Consider the following 20,801-nt stretch of genomic DNA (forward strand, 5'->3'; position numbering starts at 1 on the left):
GAGGGAGAGAGTTTATATATATATATACTAGTCCTAAAGCCCGTGTACACGGGCCATTTTTTGCAGTACAGTGGTCCCACCCCTTGCTCTCTCTCCCCCTCTTTTGCTGTCGCTCTACCTCTCTTTTGCTCTCTCTCACCCCCTATTTTGCTGTCTCTCTCCCTCTCTTTTGCTCTCTCTCTTCCCCACTCTCGTTTGCTCTCTCTCTCCTCTCGTTTGGTGTCTCTCTCTCCTCTCTTTTGCTGTCTCTCTCCCTCTATTTTGCTCACTCTCCCCCTCTCTTTTGCGCTCTCTCCCCCTCTCTTTTGTGCTCTCCCCCCTCTCTTTTGCGCTCTCTCCCCCCTCTCTTTTGCGCTCTCTCCCTCCTCTATTTTGTGCTCTCTCCGCCCTCTCTTTTGCGCTCTCTCCCCCTCTCTTTTGCGCTCTCCCCCCTCTCTTTTGCGCTCTCCCCCCTCTCTTTTGCGCTCTCTCCCCCTCTCTTTTGTGCACTCTCCCCCCTCTCTTTTGCTGTCTCTCTCCCCCTCTCTCTTTTGCTGTCTCTCTCCCACTCTCTCTTTTGCTGTCTCTCTCTCCCCCTCTCTTTTGCTGTCTCTCTCCCCCTCTCTATTGCTGTCTCTCTCCCCCCTCTCTTTTGCGCTCTCTCCCCCCTCTCTTTTGCCCTCTCTCCCCCCCTCCCTTTTGTGCACTGTCCCCCCTCTCTTTTGTGCACTCTCCCCCCTCTCTTTTGTGCACTCTCCCCCCTCTCTTTTGTGCTCTCTCCCCCTCTCTTTTGCGCACTCTCCCCCCTCTCTTTTATGCTCTCTCCCCCCTCTCTTTTGTGCACTCCCCCCTCTCTTTTGCTGTCTCTCTCCGCATCTCTCTTTTGCTGTCTCTCTCCCCCCTCTCTTTTGCTGTCTCTCTCCCCCCTCTCTTTCTCTCTCTCTCTCCCCCCTCTCTTTTGCTCTCTCTCTCCCCCTCTCTTTTGCGCTCTCTCCCCCTCTCTTTTGTGCTCTCTCCCCCTCTCTTTTTCGCACTCTCCCCCTCTCTTTTGTGCCCTCTCCCCCCTCTCTTTTGTGCACTCTCCCCCCTCTCTTTTGCTGTCATTCTCCCCCCTCTCTTTTGCTGTCTTTCCCCCCCTCTCTTTTGCTGTCTCTCTCCCCCTCCCTTTTGCTGTCTCTCTCCCCCTCTCTCTTTTGCTGTCTCTCTCCTCATCTCTCTTTTGCTGTCTCTCTCCCCCTCTCTTTTGCTGTCTCTCTCCCCATCTCTCTTTTGCTGTGTCTCTCCCCCCTCTCTTTTGCTGTCTCTCTCCCCCTCTCTTTTGCTGTCTCTCCCCCTCTCTATTTTGCTGTCTCTCTCCCCCCTCTCTTTTGCTGTCTCTCTCCCCATCTCTCTTTTGCTGTCTCTCTCCCCCTCTCTCTTTTGCTGTCTCTCTCCCCCTCTCTCTTTTGCTGTCTCTCTCTCCCTATCTCTTTTGCTGTCTCTCCCTCTCTCTTTCGCTTTCTCTCTCCCCCTCTCTCTTTTGCTGTCTCTCTCTCGCTCTCTCTTTTGTTGTTTCTCTCTCCCTCTCTCTATCCCCCCTCTTCTGCTCTCTCTCCCCCTCTTTAGAGCACTCTGTCTCGGGCCGGCATCTGGCCCCGCCCGACCCCGCACACGCCACACACGCCCATGCCCACACCCGGTAACGCCCTCTCCGCACCCGCCCGGCCACGCCCACTCCGCCACTCGACACACCAGGTCAGTTGAAAGGCCAGATGCGTTTGCCCTCGCGCGCAGTCTCTACTGCCAATGACAGCTTCGGACAAACACACTTGGCCTTTTATTATATAGGATATATATATATATATATATATATATATATAGAGAGAGAGAGAGAGAGAGAGAGAGAGAGAGAGTTTATCATTTTATATTACCATCTCAAAATGTTTAACGTCCCTTTAATGTCAACAGAAAGAATAATGTTTTAACATTTAAAAGGAAATGAGTCAAAACACTGTTGCTACAGACTTAGAATGTTGGATTGCTGTACATCATAAGCCTAATAAACTATATTCTGCAGGCAAGTCATCCAACACATTTCATAGCATAAGAAATTCACCTTGAACTTATCAGTGAAAGACTATTTTTGATTACCAGTGTTTTTGTCATTCAATATTAAAGCTGACTCTTGAAAATTCCAACTAAGTACATGATAAGGGAGTCCTGATGGGGGTACTTATTTGGGGCTCGAATTTACTATAAAAACTGCCTTTTTTCCCTAAAAACTACAATAGTTCTCTTATTCCAAACGTTAAATGAAAAACTGGGACATGAACTAAAAGCTCACATAATATGTAAATGTAACGTATTCTAGGAGAATTCTAGATAAAACTTAGCAATTGTTTTTTCAGTAAAACAAAGCTCTTTTTATATTAAAATTAAGGGCATAAGAATAGAGGTTATACAAACTGTCATATAAATTATAGCTTAAAACTAACAGATAACATCAGAGCTTGGTTTATAAATTCTGGGTAAAGCCTATACTTTGCAGAATGTTGCTATGCTGTATTAATGCATGATTTTGTATTCTTAAATGGTTGAATAAGTAAATGCATAATTTTACTTTACTAGGTTCTACATAAAAAATAGTCTACCCTATATAAATGACTACATAGAGAACAAACTTTATATTACATAGAATTAGTCCTCATTAGAAAATTGGTAGAATTGCTTTATAAATTTTCTTAGCTTAATTGGTGATATAAGAGGCTAACTACAATTTTCTTGTGAATATCAAGACCCCCCTGCGGGGGTGGGAGGATAGTATACTACGGGACAACAAGTAAATAATTAGTAGCTTGACAGAATATGACCAGAATGTGTGTCTAAGATCCCACTTGAATTTAAAAAGTTTATCTAAAAGGCAAAACCTTTTTTTCTTAGCGTAAATATATGTAAATAATTCTGTAAGATAACGATTCCAATGTTATTTTCCTAAAGAATATTTAGTAGTCAACTTGTTGGTTGAAGCATATATAAATATGGTGTAATATGGATTTAAGGGTTGGAAGTGTGCAGGGCAGAAAAGTTAAATTGATTAACGTCAGGAATGAACTATGGTGTATTTCAGTGACCTTAAATGATATACACGGGTAGGCTGTTCTGACACATTGAATTTACTTTAATAAGTAATTTGCAATTCTTAAATTTGCCAACTTCTATGACTGAGGCGTAAGTATCTGATATCACTGGATAGTCCCTTCACAGCGTCACTAGCTTATTTTCGTTATTTTGCACTTTTTCACTAATTGCACTCTTCCTCCCTCAACACCCCCTTCCCCCCCCTTTTTTTCCCCTCCTTAACCACACCTTACTAGGGGGCTTCCAATTCTTTTTCCTCCCCCCTCGCACCGTCCTTTTTAGGACCTTTCGTCACGATAAGCACCTTTAACCCTTAACATCAAATCACGATCACATGGACACATTTTTCACTGCACAAGCCAGAACTTCCCCTTCAGAAATGGCAGCAAGGCATAGAGAGAGAAAAAATAAGAGCATGCAAGAAATATCAACGGATATGCATCCCAGCAGTATCAATACACAGATAAATGAACACATTGATACACAAGCATTAGTCGCAAGGATAACCGAAGCCTTATCTCCTACGTTTGAAGTACTTAGGAACGAGATTAAACATGACATCAATTCTTTAACAACCGAAATACGTCAGTTCTCTAATAGGATATCTGAAGCAGAACAGAGAATATTTGATTTAGAAAACACCGTAGTGAACCATAATACTAAGTTAGAAGACATAAACTCTAAACTTCTAAAAACCCAGATGAAGTTAGAAGATTTAGAAAATCGCGCAAGAAGAAATAACCTTAGAATAATAGGAGTTCCTGAAGGAAAACAATATGAAGACCTAAATAAATTAGTAACAGATACAATTCCACACTTACTACAAATGCCACAAACATATCCACAAATTGTAATTGAAAAAGTCCACAGATTAGGGTGGCAAAATTTGGAGAAAGAGAAATCTAGGCCAAGACCAATTATTGTTAAAATACTAAAAATATCAAGATAAACTCACTTTATTACAATACTTTAGAAGAAATCAACCTATTTTTTTAGGAAATGCCAAAATAATGCTTTTTCAGGATTTCTCGGCCGAAACTTCAGCTAAGAGAAGGGAATTATCTCCAATTTGTACTAGGTTTATAAATCAGGGATACCAAACCCCCCCTAATATACCCAGCCAAACTGAAAATAGCAATACATAACAATATTAAATTTTTTGAGACCGCCAGGGACGCTGAAAATTATATAGCACAGATGCCACCCCGAAGTTTGCAAAGGGGTTAAACTGTTTGATGATAAAATTAAAGATCTAATACTAAAGATGGGTTCTTTTTTTTCGTTTTTTTACAAAGGTCAGTCTGTATACAGGGTTGGTGCTCCGGCCGGGGAAGGAACGGCTTCCGGGCAGTAGGAAAGGGTAGGGGCAATCGGGGACGTATATTAGAAGGCACCTTAGATACAATGGGTATGAAGAATGGGAGGGGGAGCCAAGGGGAGGGGATCGAGATGTGAATTTCCTTTTTTCCCTTTTTTTTTTCTCTCTTCTCCTATCTCTCTCTTTTTTTTTTCTCTTTTCATTTTCCCTCTTTCAAGTTACTCTTATTGTTTATTTTAAATAATGGAGATAGGGAACGGTTGTAAAATGATCTCCTGGAATATAGGAGGATTAACATCCCCTATCAAAAGAAAAACAATTAAATCTCATCTAAAAAAGATGAATACAGACGTCGCCTTCCTTCAGGAAACCCACATGAAATTAGATGAAGTAACTAAACTTAAAAAGTCTTGGGTTTAGGGGGTTATCACTTCACCGGCAATGGGAAGAAAAGAAGTAGCAATATTATTAGGGAAAAATATAAAGGCCTAATCTACGGTTCTTGAGGTGGATCAAGGTGGGAGATTTCTACTCTTGAGGGTTAAGATTGCTAAGACCACATATACACTTTGTAACATATATGCACTGAATACTATTAATTATGATCTTTGGGAAAGCTTGCAAAATAAAATACTTTCTAACAGAGAAGGTTATCTGATAATTGGAGGGGACTTTAATATGACTCCACAATATGCCTTAGATAGATTAAGGCAAAATGCCTTAATCCTGAAAACAAAGAAAGACAATCTAGAAACTAACATTTTTACTAAATTATTCTCTAACCTAAGAGTGAAGGATATCTGTAGATCACAAAACCCAGATACCAAAAAATATACATGCCTTTCTAAGGCTCACAAGACTCTCTCGAGAATAGATCTATTTCTAATAGACGAGAAATTATTTAAACTAAATATAGAATCAAATATCCTCCCTGTTACAATTTCAGATCACGCCCCAATAACTTTTGAAATATGTTCACATGATCTTAAAACTAACGCCTAGATTTAGAGTTCTGCAATAGCCGTCAAAAGCAGCGTTAAGGAGTACCCGCTGGTATTTAGAGTCAGCCAGGAAAGGGTCTAACGCTCACTTCCAAGCCGCGACTTTTCCATACCACAGATCCCCTTACGCCAATTGCGTATCCTATCTTTTCAATGGGATCTTCCTAACACTGGTATTTAGAGTCTTGGCTGAAGTGAGTAGTAGAGCCTCTACCGACAAGACTCCAGCCGCAGAAAAAAGTCAGTAGTTAAGAGCTTTCTGGGCTAACGCCGGTTTATAAAGCTCTTAACTACTGTGCTCAAAAGTACACTAACACTCATAAACTACCTATGTACCCCTAAACCGAGGTCCCCCCACATCGCCGTCACTCTAATAATTTTTTTTAACCCCTAATCTGCCGACCGCACACCGCCACAACCTACATTATCCCTATGAACCCCTAATCTGCTGCCCCTAACTTCACCGACACCTACATAATATTTATTAACTCCTAATCTGCCCCCCCCAACCTCGCCGCTACCTACCTACACTTATTAACCCCTAATCTGCCGACCGGACCTCGCCACCACTCTAATAAATGTATTAACCACTAAACCGCCTCACTCCTGCCTCAAAAACCCTATGATAAATAGTATTAACCACTAATCTGCCCTCCCTAACATCGGCAACACCTAACTTCAAGTATTAACCCCTAATCTGCCGACCGGACCTCGCCGCTACTCTAATAAATGTATTAACCCCTAAAGCTAAGTCTAACCCTAACCCTAACACCCCCCTAAATTAAATATAATTTTAATCTAACAAAATAAATTAAATCTTATTAACTAAAGTCTTCCTATTTAAAGCTAAATACTTACCTGTAAAATAAACCCTAATATAGCTACAATATAATGAATAATTATATTGTAGCTATTTTAGGATTTATTTTTATTTTACAGGCAACTTTGTATTTATTTTAACTAGGTACAATAGCTATTAAATAGTTATTAACTATTTAATAGCTACCTAGTTAAAATAATTACAAAATTACCTGTAAAATAAATCCTAACCTAAGTTACAATTAAACCTAACACTACACTATCAATAATTTAATTAAATAAATTACATACAATTACATACAATTAAATAAACTAAACTAAATTACAAAAAAAACAAACACTAAATTACAAAAAATAAAAAAAGATTACAAAAATGTTAAGCTAATTACACCTACTCTAAGCCCCCTAATAAACTAACAAAGCCCCCCAAAATAAAAAAAAATATCCTACCCTAATCTAAATTAAAATAGTTAACAGCTCTATTACCTTACCAGCCCTTAAAAGGGCTTTTTGCGGGGCATGCCCCAAAGAAATCAGCTCTTTTGCCGGAAAAAAAAAACACAATACCACCCCCCAACATTACAACCCACCACCCACATACCCCTACTCTAAACCAATCCCCCTTAAATAAACCTAACTCTACCCCCCTGAAGATCTCCCTACCTTGAGTCGTCTTCACTCAGCCGAGCAGCGATGGACCAAAAGAAGACATCCGGAGCGGCAGAAGTCTTCATCCTATCCGGGCAGAAGAGGACATCCAGAAGGCAAACATCTTCATCCAAGCGGCATCTTCTATCTTCATCCATCCGACGAGGAGCGGCTCCATCTTCAAGACCTCCGGCGCGGAACATCCTCTTCTACCAACGACTACCGATGAATTAAGGTTCCTTTAAGTGACGTCATCCAAGATGGCGTCCCTTGAATTCCGATTGGCTAATAGGATTCTATCAGCCAATCGGAATTAAGGTAGGAAAAATCTGATTGAATCAGCCAATCAGATTCAAGTTCAATCGGATTGGCTGATCCAATCAGCCAATCCAATCAGATTGAGCTCGCATTCTATTGGCTGATCGGAATGAATAAAGATAGAAGATGCCGCTTGGATGAAGATGTTTGCCGGTCCGGATGTCCTCTTCTGCCCGGATAGGATGAAGACTTCTGCCGCTCCGGATGTCTTCTTTTGGTCCATCGCTGCTCGGCTGAGTGAAGACGACTCAAGGTAGGGAGATCTTCAGGGGGGTAGAGTTAGGTTTATTTAAGGGGGTTTGGGTTAGAGTAGGGGTATGTAGGTGGTGGGTTGTAATGTTGGGGGTGGTATTGTGTTTTTTTACAGGCAAAAGAGCTGATTTCTTTGGGGCATGCCCCACAAAAAGCCCTTTTAAGGGCTGGTAAGGTAATAGAGCTGTTAACTATTTTAATTTAGATTACGGTAGGGAATTTTTTTTATTTTGGGGGGCTTTGTTATTTTATTAGGGGGCTTAGAGTAGGTGTAATTAGCTTAAAATTCTTGTAATATTTTTTTATTTTTAGTAATTTAGTGTTTGTTTGTTTTTTGTAATTTAGTTTAGTTTATTTAATTGTATGTAATTGTATGTAATTTATTTAATTAATTTATTGATAGTGTAGTGTTAGGTTTAATTGTAACTTAGGTTAGGATTTATTTTACAGGTCATTTTGTAATTATTTTAACTAGGTAGCTATTAAATAGTTAATAACTATTTAATAGCTATTGTACCTAGTTAAAATAAATACAAAGTTGCCTGTAAAATAAATATAAATCCTAAAATAGCTACAATATAATTATTCGTTATATTGTAGCTATATTAGGGTTTATTTTACAGGTAAGTATTTAGTTTTAAATAGGAAGACTTTAGTTAATAAGATTTAATTTATTTCGTTTGATTAAAATTATATTTAACTTAGGGGGGTGTTAGGGTTAGGGTTAGACTTAGCTTTAGGGGTTAATACATTTATTAGAGTAGCGGCGAGGTCCGGTCGGCAGATTAGGTGTCGCCGATGTTAGGGAGGGCAGATTAGGGGTTAATACTATTTATTATAGGGTTTGCGAGGCGGAAGTGCGGCGGTTTAGGGGTTAATACATTTATTAAAGTGGCGGCGAGGTCCGGTCGGCAGATTAGGGGTTAATAAGTGTAGGTAGGTAGCGGAGACATTGGGGGCGGCAGATTAGGGGTTAATAAATATAATATATGGGTTGGCGATGTTAGGGGCAGCAGATTAGGGGTACATAGGTATAATGTAGGTTGCGGCGGTGTACGGAGCAGAAGATTAGGGGTTAATAGTATAATGCAGGTGTCAGCGATAGCGGGGGCGGCAGATTAGGGGTTAATAAGTGTAAGGTTAGGGGTGTTTAGACTCAGGGTTCATGTTAGGGTGTTAGGTGCAGACTTAGAAAGTGTTTCCCCATAGGCAACAATGGGGCTGCATTAAGAGCTGAACACTGCTTTTTTGCAGGTGTTAGGTTTTTTTTCAGCCCAAACTGCCCCATTGTTTCCTATGGGGATATCGTGCATGAGCACGTTTTTCCAGCTAGCCGCTACCGTAAGCAACGCTGGTATTGAGAGTTGAAGTGGCAGTAAATATGCCTCTACGCTCCCTTTTTGGAGCCTAACGCAACCCTTCAGAGAACTCTAAATACCAGAGTTATTTAAAAGGTGCGGGGGGGAAAAAACATGCGTAGCTAACGCACCCCTTTGGCCGCAAAACTCTAAATCTAGCTGTAAGAATCTGCGATTTTACTTTCCCCAATATTTATCTACAGATCCAGAATTTAAAACTTTGCTAAGTCTTAAATTTGAAGAATATGCTCAACTAAACAGTGAATACATAAATTGTCCGATAATCTTCTGGGAAGCTGCAAAGGCAGTTATGAGGGGGGAGGTTTGGCATATAATATTAATAGAACTAGGAATTATAAAAAAAGGAAGAAGATATCTTGAAAATATTATCAAATGCTTACAATAGCTATATACTAAATAAAACACCTGAAACCTGGAATAGATACACGCAAGCTAAAAAGGAAAGATACACTTTCCTTATACATAAATCTACTCAGAGAGAGCTGAGATTACAATCACAACTATTAAAATACGGAAACAAAGCAGGTAAACTCCTTGCTAACTTAGTTAAGCAAGACAAAAGATCAGCACCGATTGAATCTATTCAAAAAGAGGATAAGTTATTTACAAAGCCAGAAGAGATCTTAAATATTATGGCAGATTACTATTAGAATCTCTATTCTTTAAGATCATCAAACAACACGGAATGTGCAGATTTCTGGTAAAAGATTTCCTGCCCAAACATAACAGAAGAACTAAATGTAATGTTGAACTCTCCTTTTACTGAGGCAGAGGTTAAGAAAGGTATCGAGGACATGCCTACCAATAAGGCGGGCTGGTCCTGATGCTTTGCCTAGCGAATTTTATAAAATGTTATCATCTTCTATTGTTCCATATCTAACTACATTATTTAACAACATGTATATTGAAGGTAACCTGCCCTCCCTTAGTTTTGCGGCCTCCTATACTACTCTTATCTTAAAACCGGGAAAAGATCCAGCCCAGAAAGAGTCTTACAGACCAATAGCCCTGTTAAATACAGATTATAAATTGATTACTTCAATCCTGGCCTGTAGATTACAAACTCTCCTTCCGTCTATAATACATTAAAACAAAGCAGGATTCTTAACAAATAGAAATTCCTCGGTTAAGATCCGAGAATTATTTCTTACTATTGATTACTTTAAGACAGAATTAAATTATGCTCAGGAAGGAGGACAAAATAACTCAGATATGGCAGTTATTACAATCGATGCTGAAAAAAGCATTTGATTCAGTCCATTATGATCATCTTTTCCATATCTTACCTCAATTTGGGTTTACAGGCCAAGTTTCTAAATTTATTGAAAATCTGTATAACAAAGCTCACACAAGGCTGGTAGTTAATGCCAGACAATCATCAGATATATATCTAGCTAGAGGCACAAGACAGGGATGTCCTCTCTCCCCTTTACTTTTTGATATTGCTATTCAACCCCTCATGATTTTAATCAGACAAGATATGGAAGGTATTAAAATAGGGAAAAATAACTCAAGATAGGTGGAGGTGGTGGAGTATCTATTGCCTAACAATCCTTGTGTGCCTATATTTCATCAGCTTCCTAAGCTGCATAAAGACCCGGAACATCCTCCGAGCCGTCTGATTGTGGCAGGCATTGGTTCATTGAATGAAAGAGTTTCTGATTTGGTGGATACCTTTTTGCAACCTATAGTTGTCGACTTATTTGGTTATTTAAAGGATACTACAGCATTTATTGAACAAATTAAACATGTGACTTGGTGTGACTCCTATAGATTTGTCACTTTAGATGTAACTTCTCTTTATGCCTCCATTCCCCATGATTTGGGTTTGGAGGCATTAGACTTTTTTCTAACTAATTACACCACATATGATTTTTTCATCAATCAATTTCTTCACACAGCGGTTGAGTATCTTCTTTCACATAATTTTTTTATGTTTGAGGGTAAGTATTATCTCCAGAGATGTGGCACTGCTATGGGGGCGAAATTCGCCCCTTCCTATGCTAATCTCTTTATGGGGTTCTGGGAGCGGTGCCACATCTTTGGAGACAATAATCCCTTTTTGGGAAAATATTGTTTATTTTGGCAGGTATATTGACGACTTGGTTTTGGTATGGGATGGAGACCAAAAATCGGTTTATCGGTTTCTTGAATATGCTAACAGTAATACTTTTAACCTTCAATTCACTATGACTAAGAACGTCAACACTATACATTTTTTGGATGTCACTTTGACCTCCTGTATTGAAACACACTCCTTTGCGATTGAACTCTATAGAAAAAGCACAGCAGGCAACACTATTCTGCACTCCACATCTTGTCATCCTAGACACACTACTGAATCCATTCCATATGGACAATTAGTTAGAACTAAATTAAATTGTACAACAGAACATAAATACCAATTACATGCCACACATGCCAATCAGAGATTAAAAGCCCGTGGATATAATGCTAATGTTTGAGGGTAAGTATTATCTCCAGAGACGTGGCACTGCTATGGGGGCGAAATTCGCCCCTTCCTATGCTAATCTCTTTATGGGGTTCTGGGAGCGGTGCCACATCTTTGGAGACAATAATCCCTTTCGGGAAAATATTGTTTATTTTGGCAGGTATATTGACGACTTGGTTTTGGTATGGGATGGAGACCAAAAATCGGTTTATCGGTTTCTTGAATATGCTAACAGTAATACTTTTAACCTTCAATTCACTATGACTAAGAACGTCAACACTATACATTTTTTGGATGTCACTTTGACCTCCTGTATTGAAACACACTCCTTTGCGATTGAACTCTATAGAAAAAGCACAGCAGGCAACATTATTCTGCACTCCACATCTTGTCATCCTAGACACACTACTGAATCCATTCCATATGGACAATTAGTTAGAACTAAATTAAATTGTACAACAGAACATAAATACCAATTACATGCCACACATGCCAATCAGAGATTAAAAGCCCGTGGATATAATGCTAATCTTTTTAATGAAACCAAACAGAAAGTGGACTCAATGAATAGGGAGGATCTGATACATAAAGATAAGAATAAAAAACAATCAGAACAATGAATAGGTATCAAGCCAACTTTCATTACCACATACAGTAGGGATTACACTAAGATATATGACATTGTACGTGGTTGCTTACCTATCCTTAAGAGTGATGCCATACTCAAGAAGATTATTGCTGAGGGTTGCCATTTTTCTGCTCATAGAGCAGAAACTTTGAGAAGCATATTAGCTCCTTCAATGTTACCTCAGAACAATAATCAGACATGGCTCACGAAAAGAATAGCCTGCAACAAATGTAATGGCAAAACCTGCACACATATTGAACAAGGGACTAAATTCAAATCAAGTAGCACAAACAAGGAATTTGATATACGTTTTAGAATTACATGTAACACCACACATGTAATCTACTTGTTAATGTGCCAAGGATGCAAAAAACAATATGTAGGGCGCACAAAACATGCCCTACAAGACAGAGTACTACAACATCTGAGAGATATAGGGAGTCCAGATAGCACCACCCCTATAGCAAAACATTGTAGGCAGCAACACAACTCTAATGACTCCCTGTTGACAGAACAGGGTATTGATCATGTCCCTAGACATAGAAGAGGGGGAGATAGGGAGAGATGTTTGGACCAGAGGGAGGTATTTTGGATTTTCAATCTTCAAACAAAGCACCCTCTGGTCTCAACTCGATCATGGATGTAGATTTGTTCTATTAAAAATTCTGGGTTAATTTATTATCTTTTATATTAAATAAGAAACTTATATACACTCTAATATATGACTATAAGTTTTTATCCCAGTGTTCTTCCAATACAGCATTTTCGGATTTCAAATAGGGTTGCATTTATGAAATTTGTACTCTTATTTATATATATATATATATATATATATATATATATATATATATATATATATATATATATATATATATATATATATGATCTATTGGATCAAATCTTTATTGTCTTCTCTAACTGAGATATGTAAGTTGAATCCCTTCTAGACAAAGGGTTAATAAATAACAGGTGCCTGCAATTATCATAATGTTTAGCCTTTAAAAAGAAACATATATTTTGCCCTTTTCTGGAGCTGCAGGATTACAGAGTCTGTTTACTAAATTTTTAAGAAGCTTGCAGTTATTTTAGAAGCATTATACAGGTTTATAATGGGAGATTTTGCCCAAAATGTTTACATTCAAGGGGAGTAAAATAAGAGAGTGCCAATCAGTTTAGCGGTAACTCAGAAGCTTTCATTTATTTAGCTAGCTATTGCCTTTGGTTCTGTTGGCTTTCAGAACTTTGTATTGTGTTTGGTTAAGGTTTTATGCATACTGCGGCAATAGATAGATGTTTGTGTGTGTGTGTGCACGCGTGACCATGTGTATGTGTATAACTCTTTGTGTGTATGTGTCTGTGACAATGTGTATGTGTGTTTATTTATATGTGTGTGTGTGTGCCTATGAATGTGTATATGTAAGTGTTTTGCAAGCACTGGTGAACATTCACTTTGGAAATACCATAAAAAATAAAATAAAAAAATCACGTTACCCCATGATTAAAAAATATTACAGCCAAAAAAGACCTAAAACCTGGGGGGGACAGAATTTTCAGTGCCTAGGGCAGCACAAAACCAAAATATGCCACTGGTTTCACGTCCCTTGGGCAAAACATTTCTTTATTCACGGTGACAGAAAACCATTGAGCATTTGACAATGCAGAAAATCAGTTACTTACAGCTTCAATATTATTTCCATGTCTTACTTTCCTGCCAGTGTTGTCCCCACAACTTAATATATAATAGATATAGCAACAGCTAATCTTACTGAAAACCCGGCTAAAAACTTAAGCCTATATTAAAAGTCCATGAACTAAAGAAGAATTGCACAATCAACAAATGCATAAAAAAACACAATACAAAAAGCACTTAGGGGCCAAATTATCTGCCCCTGTTTCCGTCAGGCTCGTCTGCAACATCAGTTATGAAGCAGTGGTCTAAAGACCGCTGCTCCATAACTTGTCTGCCTGCCCTGATCCTATACGATCAGGCTGATTGACGCCCCCTGCTAGCAGCCAATTGCAGGGGGCGGCATTGAACAAGCAGTTCACAAGAACTGCTTGTGCAATGATAAATGTATTCAGCATTTACTGTTGGCATTTATCGATGTGCGGCAGACATGATACTCTACATCGTATCATGTCCGCTCGCACTTTCATAAATCGGCCCCTTAGTCTGATTTTCAAATAAGTAGTAGATTTGTTTTTTCTGACAATCTAAAAACTTTAGTTACATTTTACTTCCCCTTGCATCATGTGACATCCATGAGCTAATCACAAAATGCATTTACGTATATATTGTGTATTCTTGCATATGCTCAGTAGAGGCTGGTGCCTCAGAAAGGGTGCACATAAAAAGATTAGAAAGTTGTTTATAATCATGTGCTCTTATTGAATCATAAAAGTTTAATTTTGACTTTAATATTGCTTTAATTTAAAATTAGCCACTAATGAATGTTTTCTTTGATTGTTGCACAAATTATCAATAAATCAATTTATGTTAAATTATGCAAATAATTTGTGCTTTGGATAGCTAAGGTAACATTAAAGGACCAGTAAACACAGTAGATTTGCATAGTCAACAAATGCAAGATAACAAGACAATACAATAGCATTGAATTTGAAATGAGTAGTAGATTTTTTTCTAACAAATGTCAAAGTTACGGATATTTCCACACCCCCTGTACCATGTGATAGCAATCAACCAATCACAAATGCATATATGTATAGTCTGTGAATTCTTGCACATGTTCAGTAGGAGCTGGTGGCTCAAAAAGTGTAAATATAAAAGACTGTGCACATTTTTTTTAATGGAAGTAAATTGGAAAGTTGTTTCAAAATTACATGCTGTATCTGAATCATGAAAATGTAATTTGACCTGAGTGTCCCTTTAATAAATATCTATATTTCCATCTGTCTGTCTGCCTGCCTGTCTTTATGTTGTTTGTCCACTGTTATCTATTTTTTAAGAAAGGTTAGTGGTTCTGAATGAAATAAAGTATATAAATAAGTATTCTAATAAAAAATGTACTTACTCGTTGCAAATTTTGGCGGATTGTCATTGACATCGGTTAAAGTCACAGTAACTGTTGTAGTTCCAGAAAGTCCTCCCATATGTCCACCCATGTCCTTGGCTTGAATGACCACAATATATTCTTCTCTTGCTTCTCTGTCCATATTAGAAAGTGCCGTCTTAATAATTGCTAAAAAAGAAATAAAATGCGTTTTTTAAACATAAGAACAGATTTTACAGCTTCCACTTCAGAATAATTCTGTATAATAAAAAGGATATAAATAATCTACATTCTATAAAAATAAACTGTTACTTTAAGTCCTAATCACCTTAAAGTGATGGTAAACTTCAGAATATAAGAATGCAATAAAAAATATATTAGTTTGTAAGTAAAACCACATCATTTTTTAAAAGTGTTTATATATTTTATAATAAAAGATTTATAATCCTAATGGGTATTGTCTGTTCCTCCGCCCCCCCTTCATTTCCTCTTTTGGCTGGGCTTTGATGTATAGAGCAGTCCCACCTACTCTCTACATAGGCTTTTTAAAGGGACAGTTTACTCAAAAATGTTCTCCGCTTTAATTTGTTCCCAATGATCCACTTTACCTGCTGGAGTGTATTAAATGGTTTACAATTATTTCCATTACCCTTATATTGGCATTAGAAATAGTTTATTTAGCCTGTGGTATCCCCACCTATCCTGAAAGTTTTTGGCCTCAAGGCCAAGCTATGTTAACACAGCCAGTAGAGGAAATTACACTCTCAGTGAGTTATAGAAGAGATAAGGTAATAAAATGTTAATGTTCCATTGTTCTCTCCAAGTATTGGTGATTAGTTTATGGACAGTTATAAGATAAAGTAGCAATTATATGAACACAATGTGATGAAGTAATGAGATCTGATTATACCTACAAGCTCAACCCATTGTATTAGGTTGTGGCTTCAAAACAAAAAACAGCTTATTCATATGCACAAATAAGCCTTAAAAAGCAAATTCTCAAACATTTTATACTCTGCAACTGGTAAAAAAAGTAATTGGAAACACATTAAGGGAAAAACTATTTTATAGTATACTGTCCCTTTAAGGGCTTTAAAGGGGCTGAACTTCAAGATTGTCAAATGACACACATATTGATTGGATGTTCACTGGATTTGTCATTTAAAAAAAAAAAAAAAAAGAGTTCATCCATGTGGGCCGGAATAACATTGTAATAGAAGAATTATTATATGAACTAATTTAACCCTTTCGTGGATGGATTAAATATAGGTACACATACCTTTTTAATGGCAAAGATTACATTTATGGCATTTGATTATTTATAGTTTATCATCACTTTAAATAAAGTGTGTTTTAGAGAATACAGGTAAAATAATATGATCAACTGTGTATCGCAGTAACAAAATATAAGCTAATATACACGCTTCTGCCATTTGTTTGCTTTCATACAAAAGTTCAGAGTGACTCACTGAAATTTTTGGTGATTTTGATTTTGATTTTGTGATTATATCAATAAAATTATCAACACTTTTAATAAATCTGTTATATTTAACACACTTAAATCAATGGGAGCTCTGTCAGGTTATGACAAATGGGTATTAAGTAAATTAAGAATCAAAATATATTTTATAAACATTTTCTTAGTGTGTAGCTCATAGTGTCAAATTGGGTGTCCAACAAAAATAAATAAAGTTATAACAAAAATATTCAATAATTAGAAGGTTTAGTCAATTATATTTAAAGGGACAGTCTACTCCATAATTTTTATTTTTTTAAAAGATAATGCCTTTATTACGCATTCCCCAGTTTTGCATAATTAACACTGTTATAATAATATACTTTTTATCTCTATGATTACCTCGTGTCTAAGCCTCTGCAAACTGCTTCCTTATCTCAGTGCTATTTAAAGAAATGCATTTTAGCCAATCAGGCTGACTCACTCCATGGGAGTGAGCACAATGGTATCTATATGGCACACATGAACTAGCACTGTCTGGCTGTAAAAAATTGGCAAAATGAGATAAGAGGCGGCCTTCAAGGGCTTAGAAATTAGCATACGAGCCTACCTAGGTTTAGCTTTTAACAAAGAATACCAAGAGAACATAGCAATTTTGATAATTAAAGTAAATTAGAAAGTTGTTTAAATTGCATGCCCTATCTAAATCATTAAAGTTTAATTTTGACTAGACTGTTCCTTTAATTAAAGAAACGTGTCTAGCATTTTGTAACTTAATTTTCCCTGCAGGTATGTGATGTTCCTATGATAGATTGTACCTTAAATGGAATAACAAAATCATTTTTTTTTTTATTCCATAAGCTTTCAAGGCCTCAAAGATCTCTTCTGAAGAAGATACCTGTGAGGCCTTGAAAGCTGATTGGAATAATAAAAAAACAAACCTAGATTTTGTTGGTTCATTAAAAGGTATCACAATCTACTAAAGTAACATTCTCTGTGGCGCCAATATGGCAAAACCCCTTTTCTGTAGGTATGTGAAGTAAAACTGCTGCACCTGGGCAAACACATTAGCATTGGAATGCATTGAAAACCAGAATTCAACATGGCGGCTTCCATGACTAGAGGGAGGTGGGGAATTACTTCAATACTATAATTATAAAAAAGTATTTAGTGTTTAATATTACTTTGAAAGGACATTAAACACTGAGGGCTAGATTGCAAGTGGAGTGCTAAATTATTAGTGGAGTGCTAAATTTTCCTGTTTGCGGAAAATTTAGAAAGCAGCATCTTTATTTTTTAATAAAATAACTGCACTAGGCAGTATTTTGGGGCTAAAGTTGGCGAGTGTGGGGAGTTAGAAAAAAAAATAGCAAAAACACCATTAGATTTTTTTAGAATATGTGTAAATATATATTTAAGAATAAATAGAACATATTCTGCTATGTGAAGAACATTGGAATGTGAAATATTCATATTTTCATGTCAGGTTAGCACACTTGAGAATATGTGATCAAGTTTGCGTGCGAGTAGGGTTTTCCCCCGCTATTTTTTGCTCTATTATATTCTATAGGGTAATATGTTAACACGCTCGATATTGTTCAACTTTATTCGCTCGTCGGGTTAAAAACTTTTGACTTTCAACTTGTAATATGAGCGCTACCCGATGCACGCAAAAAGCTTACTTCTAGTGGAGCTAGCGCACGAGCGGGAGCAATAAATAGCACTCCACTCATAATCTGGCCCTTAGTGTTTAATGTCTCTTTAAAGTTAACGAAGAACAGGTTAGAAAATTAAAAATTAGTTATTTTCAAGATTTAAAAAAAAAAAAAAACACTTTATTTTTTTCCGGCAAGTGTTGCCTGTTTGATACTATGGTGAAAATGTATAATACATTTCCATATGATATAGCAATAAACACTTCATTATGTTTAAACAAAACGCACACAAAAAAAGCTGATGTGTTTCTCATGCATGCATATTTATCAGAGGACTGTTGATAAGGGTAGCATTTTAATATATGAATTCATTTCAGTTTATGAAAATCTTATTTAAATATAATCTGGAAAGCTGATTACATGAAAAATGAGCACCACGTTTTTTCTTGCCTATATGCATTCATTATGATACTCAGTAATGTTATTACCAATATACTGGTAAATATTTGAATCACATTATTCCTATTTTTGAGTGTAATAAGGTTCTGTAGATAGATAATTTGCTACTTTGTATTGCAAAATATTTTTTCAAATGTCAGCATAGTAATCTTCACCTGATATATACATGGTTGATATATTTTTCCTATATAAAGCAAATTAGTAAGTCTAAAGGTACAGTATGTCTAACATATTTCATGGACTAGGTCACAGAGTGCACATCTCAATCGTATTTGTTGTATACTCTTAAATATAAGCTGAACAACAATCTCCCCACAAAGGGCCACATTAGGGGTGGTGTGCTAACAGTTGCGCACAAGCTATATCGTGTTTATAGCGTCTGTTTGCGTACGTCGGAAATTTGGGCGCATATTCCAAGTTGAAAGTAAATGCGATCACTTGAGCACAATTTAATTTAACGTGGGTTAGGATAGCGCAACCTCAGAGTTCTGGTTAATTGTTACGCTTGAATAAAACACATAAAAAATACATTTAAAAATACAGTTACACAACATTATAACGCTATCTAATAAAAATTATTTTAAAAAGTTATAAGGGCTCAAAGATATGAGGTCTCAGTTGTTAGAGAAAAAAAAAGGCAGGCATTAACATAGAGATACATATTTATATATAGTCATATATAGGTAAAGATATATATTTTATCAAAATATAATCAGATATATGTAGAAATATGTCATTTTGAATAAATGGAATATAGTCTTCTATGTGAGGAACATTGGAATGCAAAATATTCATATTTTCATGTTGGGTTAGCACATTTGAGAAATTGCAATTGGGTTCCCCCCCCCCACAACCCCCCCCCCCCCCACAAACACACTTTTAATGCTCCATTGACTTCTATGGGGCAATACGCTAACGGGATTGCGATATTCAAAGTTTGGATTTCTGTGTGTGTCAGGTTAGAGAGCTAGTGAAAACTTTTAACTTTCAACCCATAATATGAGTGCTACCCGATGCGCTCAAAAAGCTTACTTCTAGTGATAAATAGTGCTCCACTTGTAATCTAACCCTAAATTGTATATAGGACAATGATGGTTTAAGTTTAATACTTTGAGCCAAGATGTAAGATATGGGAGAATGCAAGGTTGTTGAAGACTTTGTAAGTTTTCTGTAATTTTAAGATATATCTTTATTAAAGCCTGATTAAAACATGATCCCATCAGTACAATATCGCCAATACCACTGACAGAAATGCAACCCCAAACTAGGACAGACCCTCCACCCTATTTCACTGAAGGCCACAAGCATTCATTCTTCCATCTCTTTCCAACTCTTCTCACATATTGTTGACGATTGGAACCAAAAATGTCCAACTTGGATTTGTCACTCCATAATACTCTTTTTCACTGATCTTCATTCCAACCTTTGTGAGCTTTAGCATATCTTAGCCTTTTCACCCTTATAACTTTTTTTGTGCAATATTTTTTTTTAATCATTTTTATTAGATAATGTTATTATGAGTTTAACTGTACTTTGTGACACTTTTTTGTTTTGCAAAACAGTTAACCACAGCTCTCAGGATGTGTAATCATTCTAGCGTAAAAAACGTAAAAAAACAATATCAAACGCTTAAAGGGATATAAAACCCAAACATTTTTGTTTGTGATTCAAACAGAGCATACAATTTAAAAAAGTTTCCATTTACTTCTTTTATCAAATTTGCTTTGTCGTTCCCAAGGTATTCCATGTTGAACAGATACCCAGGTATGCGTCTGAGCACAATATTGCAGGAAATAGTGTTGCCAAAACTGCTGCTACATTATTTAATTGCTGATAAATTCTAAGCATCTATTTAAAAAAAAAAATGTACATTTATTATAAAGAAACTTGTCTCCAGAGAAAAAACTGAATACGAAAGCTTACAAAGTGACAGTAACGATTAAAAAAAATTATAAAAGTGTTATTTATATTTATATTTGAATGTGCTGACTGTAGTATTTGAGAATTTGCTTCATAATCATATACGAGAATGCTTCCACAGGAGTCAAAGATTTTGGATAATGTTATGCTAATTAGCATTCATGTGTTTCCATTTCCACTTCTGGGAATGCTATAATGAATGCTATGTAAGAGATTAACCAAACCAAAGACCATTAACAGAAATGTAACAATAAAAGTATATGTCCAATTTGCTATTTTCATAAATCAAAATATCTACAGAATTTTACATTTGTAGTAGATCAACTTGAAAATAAAAAGTAAAAGAATCAGAATTATGGTTTCATTTAAGTGGTCCATTTATGTTGTGC

The 20,801-nt window shown here is 36.7% G+C and overlaps 1 protein-coding gene across 1 annotated transcript in view; it reads right to left on the minus strand.

Annotated features, from left to right (window-relative positions):
- CDH8 (cadherin 8) overlaps nt 1-20,801 on the minus strand; it is a 658,573-nt gene that overhangs the window by 267,641 nt on the left and 370,131 nt on the right. The window contains exon 5 of the mRNA XM_053699570.1: nt 14,944-15,111. Within this exon, the coding sequence (XP_053555545.1) occupies nt 14,944-15,111 (168 nt within the window). The remainder of the gene's footprint in view (nt 1-14,943; nt 15,112-20,801) is intronic.

This window comes from Bombina bombina, chromosome 1 (assembly GCF_027579735.1).
Source record: "Bombina bombina isolate aBomBom1 chromosome 1, aBomBom1.pri, whole genome shotgun sequence".
Taxonomy (NCBI): Eukaryota; Metazoa; Chordata; class Amphibia; order Anura; family Bombinatoridae; genus Bombina; species Bombina bombina.